The following is an 18,560-nucleotide window of genomic DNA, read 5'->3' as shown; positions in this document are numbered from 1 at the left end:
GTTCTCATTCTTTAAAACAGCATTATTCAATAATTTACGCAATAAATTCTAATAGCATCATTACAAAAATCTTACAACTATTCAACAAAAACCAATCTCATAACAATTGTTTGTTTTTTTTATTAATTATATTCACCGCAACAACATTTATCGCATCAATAATATTTATTTAAATAATTATTAATTCTCAGCACGGATAAAAATTAAAACTGCATAATAATCATTAAGCAGCCGATATTGCATTAAAAGCTCTTATTGAATTTTCATACTTATGCCAGTTGCTGTGGTTAAAAATGAATTATAAAGATAGTAAATTATAAATCAGATTATTACAATAAAAAAATAAATTAAATCGACGACTCAGACTTAAATATATTTTTTAATAATCACAGTTACTCAACAATTATCGTCTTGTGTATTTATTTGTGCGTTTATAAAACGTTCGTTATCGTTGTGTATGATATATTTATTATTTATTCATTAATTATTATTACAATTATTAATCATTTACTATTAGCGTTATTTATTTATAATATTTATGATAATTAATATTAATATTAATATTATTCTTATTATGATTATGGATTATGTATGTGCTTGAACATATTAATTGAATTTCAGAAATCAATAAAATTTAATACAATATTGTAAATTGAATTGCTATCGAGATAATTGCTATGAGATATATAAATTAAGTCTGAGTTGTCGTGCGTTGTGTTCACAACTGGCGTTATTATTTTTCAATCATCTCAATGGATTAATTCAAAATAATTTATGATTATACTCATCTATAATAATAATAATAATGATAATAATAATTAATAACTATTTTTCTAAAATAATTTTTTTTATCGAGCGATCTACACTGCATCTATTTAATATTTTTCCTAATAAATTATTTTTATTCAATTAATTATTATTAATTTTTTAAATTATTTCATCGCACTAATTTATTTAGTTTAAATATTCAAATATTTTAAATCGAGCGACACAAAACTGATAAAATTTATTATATTCAATTATTTAAAGTAACTCGTGCGTTAAATTGTAAATTGGTCTCTGACTATAAATAAAAACAAAAATTTCTTACTATTATTTATATACGTAATACTTTATGCTGCTACTATAACTTGTAACAATAAAATCTACAGACCATTGTGTTGTCGCCATTTGAAATAGAAGCGCAATTCAATAAAAACAATTTTCGGTGGAGTTTACTCTATCAATATCATCATTTTAACAATTACATAACGGACGGTTAAAGTCGTGTGTCGTCCGATTCGTTTTGTTTTACTTTTTTTTTTTATTATTTTATTAATTTTGGATGCCGATGCCACCAGATCGTAAACGATATCAAGCTTTTGTTCTATATTCGTGTTAACAATAAAAGGCCGCGTAATATTTTATCATGTGCATCTGGATAAAAATAATAAAATATCGATGGAAATGAAAATACCAATAAACAAAACAGAACCTTCCAGGTATTTTTATAAAACAATAAATTAATGAAAACATTCATTCGTTCATTGAGTGCTTATAAATTGTCGTAGATATGAAACAAAAAAAATAATTTATCCTTTTTAAAAAATTTACTTGATTTATGGAAAAAAATTTTGAACTAAGAAGATTACTTTGAAGAGTTTCATTATTTTGAACCAACCAAAAAAGTTTTTGAATTAGAAAATTTTCATGATTTAAATCAATTTTACTTGCATCAAAAATTTTTCTGTTTGGCTCAACATAAAAAAAAATCAGGGATTATTGACAGTTCATTGAGCATTTATTACATTTCCGAATAGTAACTCAGCGTTTTGCAAACGAAATTGTAAAAGTTTGACGCTGAGCAAAAAGTTTTTTATTTCAAGTACGGAATATTGCAGTTTCATGTTTTATTGAAATTTCCATCTTATAATGTAATTTTTTGTACGAATTATAAAAATATTACGTGATATGTAATCAAATTTACAGTTTCATTAGTTTTAATTAAGCAAAATAATTCTTCAAAATAATATTTTAAGTTCAACATTTCTTCTCTTGAATCAAGTGAATTTTTCTTTAAATTAATTTTTGCCAAAAAATGAAAACAAAAACTATATAAATAAAAAATTTGTTTACGACCTGAGGTTTTTGATACAAATATGATAATTTTGAGTAATAAGTAATAAATAATAAAATGGCATGGCCTAGGCTGTTATAAATTTTATAAATATTTAAAAGCCAATAAAGTAGAATAGAATAAATATTCAATTAATGAATTAGTTAATCGCTAATATTAATTTAATAATAAATTTTTTTACATAACGGCACATTTTTCCTTAAGGCTTATCGCGCTGTTGATTTCCATCGGCTGCAATGACACCGAGCGATTCCTTTCAAGGTTGAGAAGATCACGGAAGAGTGCATTAACGTTGTGGTTAGTCTTGGCGGAGGTCTCGAGAAATCCACAGCCCCAATTAGCGGCCTCAGCTTCACCTTCACTCATTGATACCTCGCGAACTGAAGCACTCTCGTCACACTTGTTGCCGACCTGTCAAGAATCAACATCACGCCATACAATGTATACATCAATATCTTTACATATATACCAGCTTTTGTGTTGAATTTATGTAGACAAGTATATTTCATATTTTATATATATATATATATTGCAGATATAGATATAGATATCAAAAAACTATTGAATGAATAGACTTTATAAACTAGACAGAAGAGAAGAAAATGAAAGGAGAGAGTGCCCTTAACTCGGTGATATTAACCTGTGGGTTTTATATTTTTTTACAAGAAAAAAAGCCTCAACATTTGCAGCGACTTGACCTGGTTTTTGTTTTTTAATTATTATAATTGAGCCGTGCTTTAGCGGGGTACGAAAAGAAAAATAAATATGATATTATTATTCATTTTATGTTTAAATATTCGGATGAATTTTTTGTCGAGTATATACATGAAAGTATCATCCCTTTTAATGCGTTAAGGATTAATGTAAACTGTGAAATGAAAATAAAACTTTTTTAATTTAAAATATCAACTCTACTAAGCGTAATCCTTCAATTGCTTCATTTAAATTCATAACTAATTTACTTTTTTATATTTCTCTCAGATAACTCTAATTATATTTATCTATTTTTCACCCTTTATTACAATAATTCATTTTTTATTTATATCATAGCTATAGTCTTTATAAAAGTTCATAACTAAGCAAGCACAAATTACAATCAATGTCATCGCAAATTAGAATTTTATAAAAATCAAGCGATTTTTTTTTAAGAATCATTCTGGCATGTTGAATGCGATTTTCCGTCTAATTAGTTAGCTTCAACGACGTTCAATTTTTACTTGTTTTGTAGAAGCTAAGTAGGGCAATTTTATTCACAGTGAACAATTAGACAAACTTTCCAGGAATGCAAATAATTTTTTTTCAACAATTTTTAATGGCAGTTACTTAAACCCTAAAGTTTGTTTTAAATAACAGATTGAAAAACAGATAATCGTTTTTTTACTTTAAAAAAATAAAAAAATTTACATATTGTATTTTTAGACTAAAAATAAATTTTAGTAAAAAATTCAACAAAAAATCAAGAAGAAACTTTTCTTATTCTTTTGATTAAATATTAATAAATAATGAGCAATTTTTATTTAATTAAATTGTAATTAAATTTTCTGATAAACTTTATACTGACAAAATCTTTATCCATTTATTTAACAAGAATAATTAGAGAGAAAAATAGAGCTTGTTACTATGTAAAAAAAAGTGTACAGATTATAGTGTATAGCCCACTTTACAATTATTACATTTTTCAGTATTGATGCATAAACTGTAAAAAGTTGTAACTCCGTACTATAATATTTACAGTGTACGCTGGAACTTTAGTTTGCTCAGTGATATTTACCGTGTAGACTGCAACTCTTGCATTTACTCAACGTAGCAACGAGTTCAATTTTCAAACTGTAATTACTCCTGGTTTTTTTTCCGTCCAACAATCTGACCTCATTAACCTTTAATTACTAAAAATCACGAATAATCATGAATCATTATTCAATTACCATTCGGGATTGTATCTATAGATCATTAAAATTAAGTGTATACATATATATAGTATGGTTATTGTGCTATTAAAAGAAATAATGAAAATCGAACCAGTAATTGTTATCGACTTGCATTATGATTTTTCTGTAATTATAAAATAACGATTATCTAGAAAAGTTTTAACTTGAATATAAATTAATCATTGTTGTTAATGAATTCATTAAAAAATTTTATTTGAATTTTATGTTTAAAATAAAATCTCGCAACGGACAGGCTTTGATATATTAGAGCACTTTGTTCGTAATCTCATGAAACATAATAGAAAATTAAGAATAATTAGTTTATAACCGTAAGATAGATGGTAAAAGGTAATTACAGGCACTAGTAATTTTATTCGTTCCGAATAATAATGCAGACTAGTATTAATTACCTTAAACGTATCACGAGATCAAAAATAGTTAAAGACACATTATTATTCATTTTTGGAAATTCATAGGTCGACTTAATAGTCATTAAAATAATTTTGAATAATATTCCAGGAGTATTCAGTCTCTTAAGTCAGCCATATTTTTTCTCCAGAGAATAATATTTATCAATAATAAACGGAGTGCATGAAGAGAAAAAATTTCTTTTGAAAAAAATGAAAATTGTTGTGACAAGAAATTAATTTGTTGAAAATTTTGAACAATTTTATTTTTTAGTTGAAAAAATCAAAATTTTTTTCACAGTAATTTTCTTGTTGAAATAAAGTTTATTTGATTTGGATGAAAATTCGCAAGTTATCTATGAGATTACTGTGAAAAAAATTTTTATTTCTTCAACTAAGAAAAAATATTGTTTAAAATTTTCAACAAATTCATTTTTTGTTACAATAATTGCCATTTTTTTCTCCCAGTGTGTAAAAATATTTGGAAACCAAATTATAGCTAAAATCAATTACGTTTAATATAAAAATACAAAATATCAATTGTTTAATAATAATATTCTGATGAAAAACTTGAAGAGGATTAAATTTTTATAATTGAAAAAATTTTAATTATACTATCAAAACAAGAGATTATCCGTTTAAGTTTAATTACAATTTATAAAAAAGAAAGATAAATTAAAAAAATAAAATATGCACTAGAGCAGGAAGGAAGTTAATAGAGCGTGGTTTACCCGGATAACGAGCATTACATAAAGCGAAAACAAGTAAAAAATAATTAATAATTCAGAAGAATAAAGTGTCTCGTAAACATGTTTTCAAGGCATAGTAACAAATGTACATTCTATAAATACAAGATTATGCAAAAAAGTTTACACTAGTTATAAACTGTGAAACAAAGCCAACTTATCTATAACGACAAAAGTTGAGTCTTGTCTTTCTTTGAAGAGCTCGGGCTTATATTTCTATTGTCTTTAGCACGTTTATATACATCTACAGAACATAAATTTACATGTACATAATACAGGGTACATAATGCATGTGAAAAGAGTCAGGGATTGAACATTAAAGTCAGGCAAGAGTAGACTTCAATACGTGTACGTGTATTGATATTATACACCGAGTAGAGCAGGAATAGAGGGTTACTCTCGTCAGTCTAGGTCTACAGTCTAGTCCATCTGGGGATAGAGTCAGAGGCCATTACAAAGTTAAGTGGTATCGACATGTCTAGCTATCTCACTCAGGTTTTCTCCATCATTCCCATTAACGTCAATTATCAATTATCAATTATCAATTATCAATTAATCACCATTTACCTTCTCCTGGTATCTTCTCTTTCTCATGATCTATAAATATATCTACCTATATCCATATCAAATTCAATATATATGTAATATCAATATCAATATACTCATCTTCCAGCCAACCTGATATAACTTAATTTCAGTTTAGTTGGGTTGACTTAACATGCTTACCAGCATTATCGGAATTTGGGAGATATCCTGTCCTTTAAGCTCCCGTATCACCGCCCAGATTGATCGTAATTCTTCAAGGCTTTGCCGCGAGCACACTGAGTACACCAGGATGAATGCGTGACCTTTACTTATCGAAAGCCGCTGCATAGCAGGAAACTGGTGGGACCCGGTTGTATCCGTTATTTGAAGTGTGCATATATTTTTATTACAGCTTATCACCTACAATTGTATAATTGTGTTTCTTGTTTTTTTATTTTCATTCATTTCATTTAAATGTTGTTTATTATATCACATCAGTATTATTATTATTTTGTCATCTATTTGTCACGTGTATTATAAAACAAATTATGAATAATAAATTACAATATTTGTTTGTAGGTTTGTTATTCAACTCGCATCGAGTGCTTTTACCACCTTGCACACTCAACTCGTGCTCGGATGGAGGAAAATTGAGTTGCCTGGAGAAGAGATGATGAACAACGCGGTATAAGGCTCGGGGGTGCGATGGTGTGAAGGGAACGGGTAAAAACGAGGCTACATTTCCGGTTCTCTTCCTCTATCTTTCTCTCTGTTCTGTTCTAGGTCTATAATACTACAACAAACTGCACAATCCTGCAGTAGATGTATGTGCCTCATGGGAATCCCGAGAGATAGAGAGAAGATATGTATATATAGATAAATTGGTTCGATCGATCGATAAAACAAGAATTTAACAGACTAATTTTTTTATTTTTTTTTTTTTTATCGAGCGGCAAGTGCTAACTTGAGATAAGAAATAAAAAATTTAAATATAAATCAGTAATGGAAGATCAAAAACAGACAACTGAGCTCTATCTTCCGTATATTTATTCAGTTGACAGAGGAAAAATAAAAGTTAAATAGCTTCTTCTTATATTATATTCTTCTTTGATATAATATAATATAATATTAGATGTTTATATTTATATTTATCGATTTATATTTGTTTATTCATTCGAATGACTAAAATAAAATTATTTTTTCGAAGGTGTGAAAATGAAGGGATAAATAAAAATATCGAGTGAATAAATATTTATATCCATCCGAGCGAGATATACAAGTAAAGTGTGTTGTTATTTGTTCGAGTAAATAGATGACAACAATGTATAGAGCACACACGTCGCATGGACGTACACAGCACAGGTCCCAAACCAATTCACCCGCTCACAGCTATTGAATTATTAACAAACTTGTTTATACAAAATTTAAAGAGACAATGCGATAGAATACTAGAGTAAGAGCCAGAGCCAGAGCTTAGAAACAGATACTGATAATACTAGTACACAGTAGGTAGTTTCAGCTAAATAGTACTCTATTATATATCTCTATGTACATGGTTGTTCTCGGGTTTGGTTCTTCGACCCTCGACGGGTCATCAGCCTTCAATATTTTCTTGTCCCGTATAGTAGCATGAACTTATGAATAACCGAGAGGAGAAAAAGTATATACAAAACTTTTTCTACTCCCACTAACACTCTACGGTCTCATAAATAAATTCATAAGTACATTAAATATAAATATAAATCAGCAAGTTATCCGTAGCTATGAATATCTGAGTTAAAATAAAAGTTTTGTTTATATGAATAGTTATAACTTATAATAATACTGAAAGTAGCACATGTCTGATTGTTATTTTTTTTTTTGATAAATAAATTTAAAGTTTTAAAAAGTTTGAATTTATAAAATTCATTTATGATTTTATTTCTTCGAGAAACTTTTTTTTTCTCAAGAATTACGCTGAGAGAAAATATTTATTTAAAAAAAAATGAGCTTTGTGACAAGAAATTAATTTGTTAAAAATTTTAAATAATTTTATTTCTTAGCTGAAGAAATCAAAAACTTTTCTCACAGTAATTTTCTTGTTGAAAAAAAATTTATTTGATTTGGAAAAAAAACAATTTTAGATAAACAAATTGCAAATTTTTATTCAAATTAATAAAACTTTTTTTCAACAAGAAAAATTTTGATTTTTTCAGTTAAGAAATTAAATTGTTGAAAATTTTTTTTTTACAACATTGTTAATTTTTTTCTCAGTGAATTTTCGAAGAAATAAAACTGGAAGCCAATACTTGTACAATTATTTTCCATAATTTATAAATATTTTTACAGTGATAAAAGTTTAAGAAAGTCTGTAGTTTTCAGTATCATAAACTATAAGTTATAGAAGTAAGTAAGAGTAAAAAATAAGATTTAGTTGGAGTAAGTAAAAGTAAAAATAAATACCTGTCGATAGGTGTCTTCGATAGTTGGTATATAAGATTCTCGAAAAATTCCTTTCACAAAACGTAATATCAAGGAACTTTTACCGACCCCACCAGCCCCGAATACCACGACTCTGTAGTCGTTGCTCTGTTCCGGCATCCTGACATCTGCCGTCACGACTGATTAAACCCCCGTCTACGGGGTCCCTTATATACGATAGTTATTTATTCGATTACCCGTGCTCACGCACGAGGCTACAGGAGCATAAGACTGCACGTCGCAATCTTACCACCACTTGTGACTTTTTTTCTTTTTTTACTTTATTATTTTATTTTCCGCCCAATAATTTTCTCCCCTTGTCAGTTGATCAAGATATAGACCTATAATAATTTTTCCCCTCTTATATGTCTAGTTATTCTCTTGGCAATCGCAGCCGTAGTAATCGTTGTGATTGTCGTTGTCGTTGATGCTAGTCCTGGTGACGACAATCTAGATGACGCACACTAAAAATCGTAACAATTCAATGATTATCACCAAGAGAATTATTCTTAAGCTGGTTTTAAAAATTAAATTTTACAAAAATAGCCACTGATATTTATTCCCACCTTTATTTAATATACTTGTTTGCTCTTGATGTCAGAAAATACCAGAAGGAATCTCAGATAATAAGTTAGTTCTTGTATCCTGGGTTAAATCGTTATATATGAGTTACACGCGACAAAGTGTCAAGGCTGATAAGCCCAAAATCTCACTGATGGCAGTTGTACGTGAATGAAATTACAAAAACGACTGTGCCAGTATTTATCACATAACAATCCTTAAAAACTCTTTGAAATATCGTGGGCGTACTGTTATAAAGTTGACCGAAGACTAGTCTCTTCTCTTTCTGGATGACGAAAGCAAAACACCACCCACGTTTTAGCAGATACTGTTACGTTGAAATTGATGCAAAAGCACAGCGTGGATCGTCATCAACTGATCTGTAACGAGTGAGCAGACTATTAGATACTCCAGTGAGTTTACGGGGGTTATATCCCCCAGTGACTTAGCAGTGCGTGGGGGTTGCTCCTGCAGGTTAAGAGCAACGTAGGAAGCACCAACAAAGATAAAGACAGAGAAATGTCAAGAGTGCAGCCACTCCTGTCCACTGGGTCGACGCACTGCTATGCTGCCCTGTTTATTTTTATTTACAAAAGTTTACCACACTTTTGTAATAAACTTTTTTATTTTTTCCTCTTATTATTTATTGTTGTCGTTCGTTGGTCAATTAAATCGTCAGTGGCACTTCGGTTAACACGAGTGACTTCTTGTGGTTGATTTTTTTTTTTTTTTTTTAATGTGCGATAATATTTAATTATTTACTTGTTTTTTTAGAATTTTTTTGAATACTTTCCACGGTCTTGGAAGTTTTGTTATTTCACGTCGCGAGGACTTCTGAAGCACACCCACCACGTACAACACCGGGTACGAGCGCGTTTCTCGCTGTGTGCAGATATGTGCGCACTGGCTTGCTTCGGCGACCAGTCGTGGTGCTCTACGAAGACGTGAAAAATCAATAGCCTACGAGAGGGTGGTAGTTGATAAAACGGATGCTAGTTTTGGCTTGTGTGGGTGCCATAAATTGTAACTGTACTTGTGGGATCATATATATAATATGTATGATATATCTATCTATACTTGTAATCATATTTGATGTATATAGGTAGAAGCTTATCAACGTTGAATTAAAAGCGTAACTTATAATTTATAATAATTAATTATGTACCAAATTAATTGATAAATCCCTTCAGTTTTTTTTATTTAATTATTAAAAATTAAAAACTTAAAACTATTTTTATCTTGAGTTTAAATTAAATTTCATTTACCTTGAACTAATTAAAAATTCAAATACTTTTTGAATTATATAAAATCGATCTATTTTCAATCGAGTTAATTGATAAATAGTTAAAAAAAAATCAATTAGCATTATTTATGAACAAAATTTAAAATAAAAAATCAACTGAATATTAAGAGTCTTTTGCAACTGGATTTTTTAAAATAATATCACTTCCTTCATTTTCAATTGAATCGTAAGTCCATCGGCGATGAGCCCTGAGTAAAAATAAATTATATTAATATTTTGATATATTTTTTCGTTTAAAAAAATTTAATAGAATAATAAATTACCTGCACTCATGAGCACACTTGTTCGAGCCGCATTTCGGGCATGGAAAATGACAACCGGAGCAATCTGGCTGCAAACAATCACATATATTTGTCCCAGTTTGTATAAAAACGCCGCTTTCGTCGTACAAAATATGTTTTTTGCTTCCTGGATAAAGACGGCGATGGAGTTTACGTTTTTCTCTCTCGCTACTCTGGGGATCGAAGTTTTGGAGGAATTTTCTGGTTACCGTGTCAGTGCCAATGGTCTGCTTACTTGCGTAACGTGTGTTGCGCTTCTAGAGGGAAGAAATCATGTAATTAATAGATTGAAAAGTCGCATGACTAAAGTGATTAAGTCATGACTGCGAGTTAAAAGTAAATAAAATATATAGACAAATGTAATAATAATAATAAACTTACTCTAGAACTATTTGTATCATCCGAGTCCATAATTGCAGTTTAGCGTTTTATTAATATCATCCCTTATTGTAAAATCAATAAATAAATGACGTGTTATCAGGATATATTTGCTTGGATTATAACCTTATCCCCGATTTATTTATTGTTAGAAAAAATAACTTCAAGGTTAGAGTTTACAATAGGACAATTAATTTACGTACCAATTATATATTTTCAATGAATTTATAGCTTGAAACAAATCAAACGTCCTCCTGATTAATTAATTAATTAATATTAATTTGTTTACTGGTTGAAATATTCGTGAATGTATCAAAAAATTGCTTTCCTTTCACCGCAATTCGTTTGGTAAACATTCCAGAACATATTTTTGAATAGTTACTGCCCTCTGTAGTTGAAAAAATAAAATAGCCGAGTTATCATTTGTTGGTAATAAATTTCTTCTTTAACGATTGACAGTTTAATTACAAGTTACATAACCTACAAGTGTCAAAATTAAAAAAAAAATTACAATAATTATATTTTTAATTACATAAAATTTTTACTTAATAATCATTTGAATTGTCAGTCTTAATTATCGAGAATAAACAAAATTTAATAAATAAATTAATCGGGCCAAAAATAAAATGTTAATTAAAAAGTAAATACACGTGCGAGTAAACGCGAGCGGGTTTCATTCATAAAAAATATTTTTCAGTACCCAAGGTCGTTGGGATAATCATTGATGCGATATGAGTAGACTATAATAATAAGTTATGATTATGATAATGATAACGCGATGTTAATCAATAAACTCAATAATTTTATCACTATTCATAAGTACATAATTTTTTATCTAGGGTAAACATTGATAAATTTTCCTTTTATTGTCTGCCTGGAGCACTCATTCATTACATTAATATTTATCTTATACTGTACATTTAAACAAAAGGAATAAAGTATAAAAATAAATAACTAAATATTAAGTATTTTTATCTTCTTAAAAACTATACGTAAACCCACGATAAAAGATAAAAATATATATAATAATCGCAAATAAAAATATTTTATCCGTATAAAATACGTTAATTTAAGACAGTAATTCACGCTGTAGTATTAAACGATCGCCTACACACGAAAAATAAATTCTGAGGGAGTCAGAATGGATGTAAAAATAAAGAAGAAATAAAAAAAAATGATAAGTTGTACACTGAAGAGAGTAGTAAAAGTAAAAGAAAAAAAATTACAAAAAAAAGTATGTAGGATAGGAGTAAAAGCTGTCGGGACGAGGTTTCGTGCGTAGTATCAGCGTGGGTGCTGCCGCGCAGAATTTTTCACCCCCTCATATCACTCTCTCGCTTTTAGTAATCTCATTGATTACTTTGGTCACATTCTACTCCCTTGCCCACGACCTAAATGCCGCCTACACCATACACTATTTGAATAATATATCTTCTCTCTCTTTGGCGTTCTACCATGTGAGCTTATTCAACCACTCGGAATAACGTATAAAGTGCCTACTCAATTGTACATATATATATTGTAAATATTACATAAAGAGGATATAACATTCCCGCGCATCTCGCTTTTCTATTTTACATTTTATGTAATATAATTCATCCTTCACAGATACTCGCGTGAAAAAATTTTAAATCTCAGGCTTAAACGACTTGATACTGTACATACTGAGTACTGAGCAATTCAATACACGTGCGTTTGAATTATCATCTTACTTTTAAACTCTTTCTCTCTTTGGTCATAACTTAAACTCCGTATTGTATGCCTAGTAAATTAAAAAGATAATATATATTAGTATGTATAATGGGAGTAAATCAAAGATTTTTATAATAAAATAAATCTGACTCCATTTTTTTATTTACGGTTGGCTAATTTATAAATGTATATAGTTACAATAACTAAATAAAACTTGGAGCTGAGAATGTGGGCGCACAACTTTTGAGAGAGTTTTACTCATTCAGTAAACCGGACGCCCATATTCAGATTCCCGTACCTCTCATCCTCCTGTTTCACCGGTACATTTTTTTTCTTTCCTCTTCTCCAATACTCTGGTGCTGCTGCTGCTGATGGCATGTATGGATCTCGTCTGCTCACCGCTTCTACTCCGTTCCCCTTTAACGTACATTTTTACCCACGCCGTTTTCGCACACAGGTACACATTGTACACCAAGCACAGTCATAATATATAATGTGTAAGTGTATACCTATTTATTCTGGAAGTATCTACTGTACATCCAATATTAAATCGAGCTTTAACGTACTCCATAATCCACAATCTTGCAAACATTCTACGGGTATAATTAATCCTTTAAAATCAGGAAAGAAAATGATTAAAAAAACTTACTACCCGAGTATTATTAACTTCAAAGAGTTCCGCTATGTTATCTTTCATGTTCTTGATGCAAAAAATAATTGTTTATGAATTATACGTTTTACTAATTTTAGATAAAAATAAAATTTATATTTTTTTTTTTTTTTTATAAAGATAGAATCTGCTTTAATATTTTTTGAAATCATAAAATCTATTCAAGGGGCATTCCACAGTGACTGGTGGGACATTTGACACTAGAATTTCATCAATTATAAGCTATAATTATGTGACTGAAACTTAGTAAAATTTATCTTATAATATAGAAGAATAACTAATTAATAATATCCCTTTGTCAAAAACCTCGATTACTTTTTAAGTTTCTCGTAATTATCATTTGACTGAGTGTGACTGGTGAGACATCGAAAAATCCTTTTCTCTTACCGCGGTATACTTAAAGTCGAATTTCATTTCGATCACTAAAATTTTAAAAAATACTTCCCTCTCAATACAAAATTAATCCTACAAACATTCAATATTGTGAAGAATTAGACTGATTACCTATGTAGAAACAATTAAAAAAATTTTTTTTATTGTGACTGGTGGGACAGACATTTGTAATTAGTGGGACAAGTACAAAATGTGTACATGAAGTTTTTTATTAAAAAGACTTTTATATTATTTCAACTTTAGAAACATTGTTGTTTATGTATTTAACTATAAATTATTTAGGATAATTAAAAAACGCAAATAAAGGATTTAGCATGCTGACAACACGATCTTGATAAACTTAGGTGTTAATTAATAACGAACATAAAAAAATTCGTTCTTAAAACTATTAAAACAACATTTGACTCGGATACAAGTTAGTACGGCTGAAAAGTTACTAGGAGAGAAAAATCGATTTTCTTATTGATTAAAAAAAATTTTTTTTACAAATTAGTAACATATAAACTTTTAATAATAAATTAGGACTAAATTAGAATGAATTAGAGAAATTTTAATCATTTTTCCTTTTCGCATGGAATGCCCCTCAAGTCCTTTGAAAATTTTAGAATAACAATTCTGAAAATATTATACCTCCAGCAGCGTTATTTCCGGGTATATATTTGGTATATGGTGCTTTTACCTAAAATAAATATCGTGAACCTTCGGAAAATGGCAAGTAATCGATTCGTCCAGGTAAACCGGTTGGCTGTTACGGGCTTTTCTAGAAAAGCAACCCTGCAAAATACTTGGTCAGTATTGAAAAGCTGATAGCCCGGAGTGCCTGAGATTATAATACTCTCCAGGGATCGATGTACTTAAACATCATACACCTTTTTTTTTTTTCTATTTTTGCATATACATATTGTAAAACAAATTCGCGACCTGAAACCTGAAAATAGAAAATTCAAATGATATTATTTCCATGAAAAGATATTTTAGTATTTAATAAATTTTCTATTTTTATTTTATATCTTATTAAAATTCATAGCTTCTGGTGATATATCTTGACGTTTTAATACGTATGAATATATATAGATAATAATAAATATAAAATAATTCGTTCTATTGCAGGTGTACCAGTTATTTATGAAGAGCTTTATGCATATTGTTATAGAATTCTAATTTTAGGATATAAAATAATCAATTATTACGAACGGAGGGTAGAGAGAATTAATCCTATGTTGGTTGATTAGTTAGACGGTCTACTACCGTCCGGATAAGTTTATTATTGCCCAATAGAATTCACATGTCATGTCTCAAAATGAGACATTGCATGTTTTAAACGTGAAAGCTATTACTCTGATATTCTGGGATACTTTCTACGGAAAAGTCGTTCTGGGTAATGCTGCTGCGCGCTAGTTTTCCATCATCCTCATTATTATCGTCATTGTCATATTCTTCCTTATAAAAAAATAACACTTTCATTACTATAGTGAATCAAATCTTCTTAACTTTATCCGGTACGTCTGTCTGAAACATTTTTTTAATTAAACAAATTAATAATATACCAACAGTAAAAACAATGACATCTGCATCCTCTATTTTCTATCAGTGAATAAACCACTTTGTTAATTAAATAATTAATTTCAATCTAGTCTTTATAAATATTATTATGGGCATGGAAAAGAAAAAAAAATAATAATGGATTACTTTATTTGTATACAAACCGTAATGTACTCCTACAAGACAGCAATTGTTCTTATAATGTAATTTTTAATAATAATAATAATGAAGAAACAATTGCAAATTTAGAGCGGATGTACACATGGTAAAAGCCTCTCTCAATATAGATGCATATCAAAGGAAGTAAAGCTCTGCATCATTTTTATATATCCTTTTCTTTTCTATACATAAGTACTTATGTTAAATACATTTATGTATAGATTGTTTTTTTAACATGTATATACCTGTTTAAGTGGAATATAAAGAAGGCTTTATAAAAGTCAAACTAAACGGCATATCGCGGCGTAGTATAGTGGCAAAGAAAGCTACAACTCCGGATGCAGGAGAGGCGAGGGACGTCATTATCTTATCTCGAACCATTTCCTGTCAACCTGGGGCCTCCTTTCGTGGTAATCACATGGACTTTACACACTCTCTTACACTCATCCGCAGCTCTACAGTCATCACACTTGAGTATCCACTATCCACACATACATACCAATAAAATGTAAACTGTAAATACTGAGTAAAGACGTATGGTACTTACTAGTACATGGACAAACATCCTACAGGCAACAAGCTACATACCAAGAACCACATAAACATGAATACATGATGAGTTCTCTATTCATGATGACTTAGCTATGCTCGTAGGCACTGGCTTCCGGTATGCATAGGAGCGGGCATGAAGACAACATCTGGACGAAACTTCACCAGCGATAATCGGTTTCCTCTTCATATGTACTCATAGATGGGTGTGAGTTCAGTCTCTCTACTCTAATATATATAGATGTAAATATATAATATGTATATGTACATAAATACCATGAGTATTATGTGTACTACACGCTTATCTGTTTCTGCTTTAAATATCAAGACTGCTAGAGGATGTTTTATTTTGTTTATGCTTGAAAAAATCGGTCACACTTATGTGATGTATTATATTATATACCCAGTCATCAACAACTTGAATATTAATATAATATAATACCATACAATACAACACAAGCAAAAAGGAATTTGTGTTTTAATATCACACAAAGTGTCATATCGCATCATATCGTATCACCAAAAGTGTCTTCATTGCTTTTATTTAGCTGTAATATAATTATGAGAAAATATTTATCTGTAAGATCATCTATCACATCCTGAAAAATACAATGACAATGAAATAGTATTTGGTATTAATTAATCAACGTTTATTTGAGATTTTATTAATTGATTACTTAATTTTACAGGGAATGTATGTATTACCGTGGGTGGAATTTCCGGTTCATCTGGAAATTAACTGGAAACTCCGTGGGCTGATCGATCACACACAGCAGTCAAACGCCCACATTAGCTGACCACTATGTCCTAGCGCTATTTTATATTTCATAACAAAATATATAATAACATTAAGTGTTATATTTTTTATGTCCATATAGAGTCTATCTGATATATTAAACACCAGTATTCAGGAAATATATGAATGATGAATTATAATAACAGCAGTAGCTTTAGCAGAAATAGTTTCAGCTGTATAATGTGTCATAAAAAACATCTGGTGACTGGTAGCTGAATAAAAATAAAAATAAAATTACGTAATTCAAGTGCGTGCTCTGGGTACTTGATATAACGTGCATGACCTACCTGATATTCTTAAGCTCAATTCATAAAATGTTGGACAGTTTAAAAATAAAGTAATATAAGGAACAAGACAAGTTAAGTCCTTGAAGCTGGCTATTGTATTTCCTGTCTACCAGTAGTTTAACTGTTTAGTTGTATGGATTAGTATTGGGATTAGTTTATTACATTTTTGTTGGATGGCTGATGGTTGATGCCGAGACCCTGATAACTAATAGCTCAATAGGCCTTTATTTTACCACCATGAGCATGACCTAAGCAGTAAGCAGTGAAGAAAATAGGATTAATGAATGTAAGATATAGATAGTCGTCTAACTTAAGTTAGACAGCTTTCAATATAATGCAGCTGAATTCTTTAAAGCACAAGTTAATGTATGTGTATAATGTCTACGTACTCATCTATACTTGTGGATTTATACCTATACATACACTCTATGTGTATCAACACAAGTATCCAAGTCCAAGAATGAATGAAAAGACGATACGAAGGCGAAGGCGAATGGAGTTGAGTGGAAGTTGAGTTACCGAGAAATAAAAGCATCTTATATTCTATTCCACTGGAATCCCCTTAAAGCGAATAAATGGTATACGTTTAGTTGCTGAAAGTGATGTTGTGTAGGTGAAAAGAAAAGTGTGAGTTTTGGGGTAGCGTGAGCGTGAGAGAGTTTCACGAGTAGAGTGAAAGGGGCGACTTAACTGCTGCTGCTGCTGCTGCTGCCGAGTAGAGCTGAGAAGATACAGGTAGAGTATTATATGGAGTGAGTGGTATGGTATGGTTAGGTATAGAGTATAGCTATGGTATGCTCCAACAAAACTTGTGATAAATAAAGAAAGAAGATGTCGAGTAGGTATAGGAGTAGAGACCCGGGATTGAGTATGAGCGGGTAGGGACCAGAGAGGAGAGAACAGGATTCCATACACGCGAGTTCACGTGCCAGGGTTCCACTTTGTAGAAGGTCGAGTGTATATAGTCAGTCTCAAACTATCATTGTGTCTTTGTTCTTCCTGGGAGCTGGCCCATCCTGTCTCTTCTCCTCCGTTTCGAGGACATTCAGGGTAAAGAGTAGGAACAGTGTGGGGGAGTAAGCGACGATAGAACGTCCAACACGAGGATCTTCCTATTCTATTCTATTCTATCTGCTCTACCGACACCACCGCACCATCACCCAGCACCCTACTATACCAGACCAGGTCACCAAATGAATGGAATGCTGGCATGGCCCACGTTTGTATTCGTGACGAGTGGGAGGATTCGCCCATGCCAGTTTGAAGGCCTTTCGTGTAGTACGACCGTGTGATAGTTCTTTACTCCATCCATCTCATTATTATTTTTTGTTTTTGTTGTTATCTATGTAACATATATCATCAAATGTCTGATTATTTTTAAGCTTTTGATAACATACTGTTTTCTATTTTTCTTCTTTTGATATTTTTATTACTTAATTTAAATCTTACTTTTGTTATTATCTTCATATATATTTCTTCTTCATGACACTGAAGTTAGCAGACGTCTAAAAATTTTTTATTTTTTTTTTTAATTAAATTACAACTAAAAAGATATTTATAAAAAATTGCACTTATAGTTTTTCAAGTTTTTAACATGTGATATTTTTTTTTTTTTAATTGTTTAATTGAAATTTTTTCGATAAAAAATTTCTAAAAATTTTTAAATGTCAGCTAACTTCATTTTCATTTCTTCTTCTGATATTTAAATAAAACAAACTGGAGAGTATTTGTATTAAATATTTTTCATCCATAAATCCACCTACAAAT

General features: G+C 30.0%; 2 protein-coding genes and 2 long non-coding RNA genes across 7 annotated transcripts; 1 reads left to right on the top strand and 3 right to left on the bottom strand.

The window, feature by feature from the left end:
* Positions 1-1,269: 1,269 nt before the first annotated feature.
* On the bottom strand, positions 1,270-9,855 carry LOC123260355 (GTP-binding protein Di-Ras2). The gene is made up of 4 exons (XM_044721400.1): positions 8,749-9,855; positions 8,165-8,646; positions 5,924-6,142; positions 1,270-2,527 (listed from the first exon to the last, which is right to left on the bottom strand). The coding sequence occupies exons 2-4, from the start codon at positions 8,300-8,302 to the stop codon at positions 2,294-2,296; spliced, it is 591 nt and encodes a 196-aa protein (XP_044577335.1). The 5' UTR covers positions 8,303-8,646; positions 8,749-9,855; the 3' UTR covers positions 1,270-2,293.
* On the top strand, positions 2,452-6,014 carry LOC123260357. The gene is made up of 3 exons (XR_006508446.1): positions 2,452-2,557; positions 2,658-2,758; positions 5,896-6,014. It is a non-coding gene; the product is annotated as an uncharacterized LOC123260357 (long non-coding RNA).
* A 143-nt stretch (positions 9,856-9,998) lies between the features above and the next one.
* On the bottom strand, positions 9,999-11,066 carry LOC123260353 (ARL14 effector protein). Of its 2 annotated transcripts, XM_044721397.1 has the most exons (4): positions 10,909-11,066; positions 10,709-10,770; positions 10,310-10,584; positions 9,999-10,234 (listed from the first exon to the last, which is right to left on the bottom strand). In XM_044721397.1, the coding sequence occupies exons 2-4, from the start codon at positions 10,736-10,738 to the stop codon at positions 10,150-10,152; spliced, it is 390 nt and encodes a 129-aa protein (XP_044577332.1). In that variant the 5' UTR covers positions 10,739-10,770; positions 10,909-11,066; the 3' UTR covers positions 9,999-10,149. The 2 variants fall into 2 exon arrangements, with proteins under 2 accessions (XP_044577332.1, XP_044577331.1); XM_044721396.1 differs by having other exon boundaries at positions 10,709-11,065.
* Positions 11,067-14,684: 3,618 nt separating this feature from the next.
* LOC123262098 lies at positions 14,685-17,170 on the bottom strand. Of its 3 annotated transcripts, XR_006508866.1 has the most exons (5): positions 16,794-17,169; positions 16,416-16,718; positions 15,750-16,309; positions 15,407-15,674; positions 14,685-14,969 (listed from the first exon to the last, which is right to left on the bottom strand). It is a non-coding gene; the product is annotated as an uncharacterized LOC123262098 (long non-coding RNA). The 3 variants fall into 3 exon arrangements; XR_006508864.1 differs by having other exon boundaries at positions 15,407-16,309; positions 16,794-17,170; XR_006508865.1 differs by lacking the exon at positions 15,407-15,674 and having other exon boundaries at positions 15,709-16,309.
* Positions 17,171-18,560: the final 1,390 nt, after the last annotated feature.

The sequence above is a fragment of the Cotesia glomerata genome, linkage group LG3 (genome assembly GCF_020080835.1).
Source record: "Cotesia glomerata isolate CgM1 linkage group LG3, MPM_Cglom_v2.3, whole genome shotgun sequence".
NCBI classification, from domain to species: domain Eukaryota; kingdom Metazoa; phylum Arthropoda; class Insecta; order Hymenoptera; family Braconidae; genus Cotesia; species Cotesia glomerata.
This window is presented reverse-complemented; position numbering and strand designations above follow the sequence as displayed.

What these genes read in the sequence shown, in the direction of transcription:
- LOC123260355 (XM_044721400.1), bottom strand. Translation starts at nt 8,302, where the DNA reads ATGCCGGAACAGAGCAACGACTACAGAGTCGTGGTATTCGGGGCTGGT. An exon ending in TCGAAGACACCTATCGACAG is followed by an intron (nt 6,143 to 8,164) that starts GTATTTATTTTT and finishes ATACAATTGTAG; the next exon opens with GTGATAAGCTGTAATAAAAA. An exon ending in CCCAAATTCCGATAATGCTG is followed by an intron (nt 2,528 to 5,923) that starts GTAAGCATGTTA and finishes GATTCTTGACAG; the next exon opens with GTCGGCAACAAGTGTGACGA.
- LOC123260353 (XM_044721397.1), bottom strand. Translation starts at nt 10,738, where the DNA reads ATGGACTCGGATGATACAAATAGTTCTAGA. An exon ending in ATGATACAAATAGTTCTAGA is followed by an intron (nt 10,585 to 10,708) that starts GTAAGTTTATTA and finishes TCTTCCCTCTAG; the next exon opens with AAGCGCAACACACGTTACGC. An exon ending in AAGTGTGCTCATGAGTGCAG is followed by an intron (nt 10,235 to 10,309) that starts GTAATTTATTAT and finishes ATTTTTACTCAG; the next exon opens with GGCTCATCGCCGATGGACTT.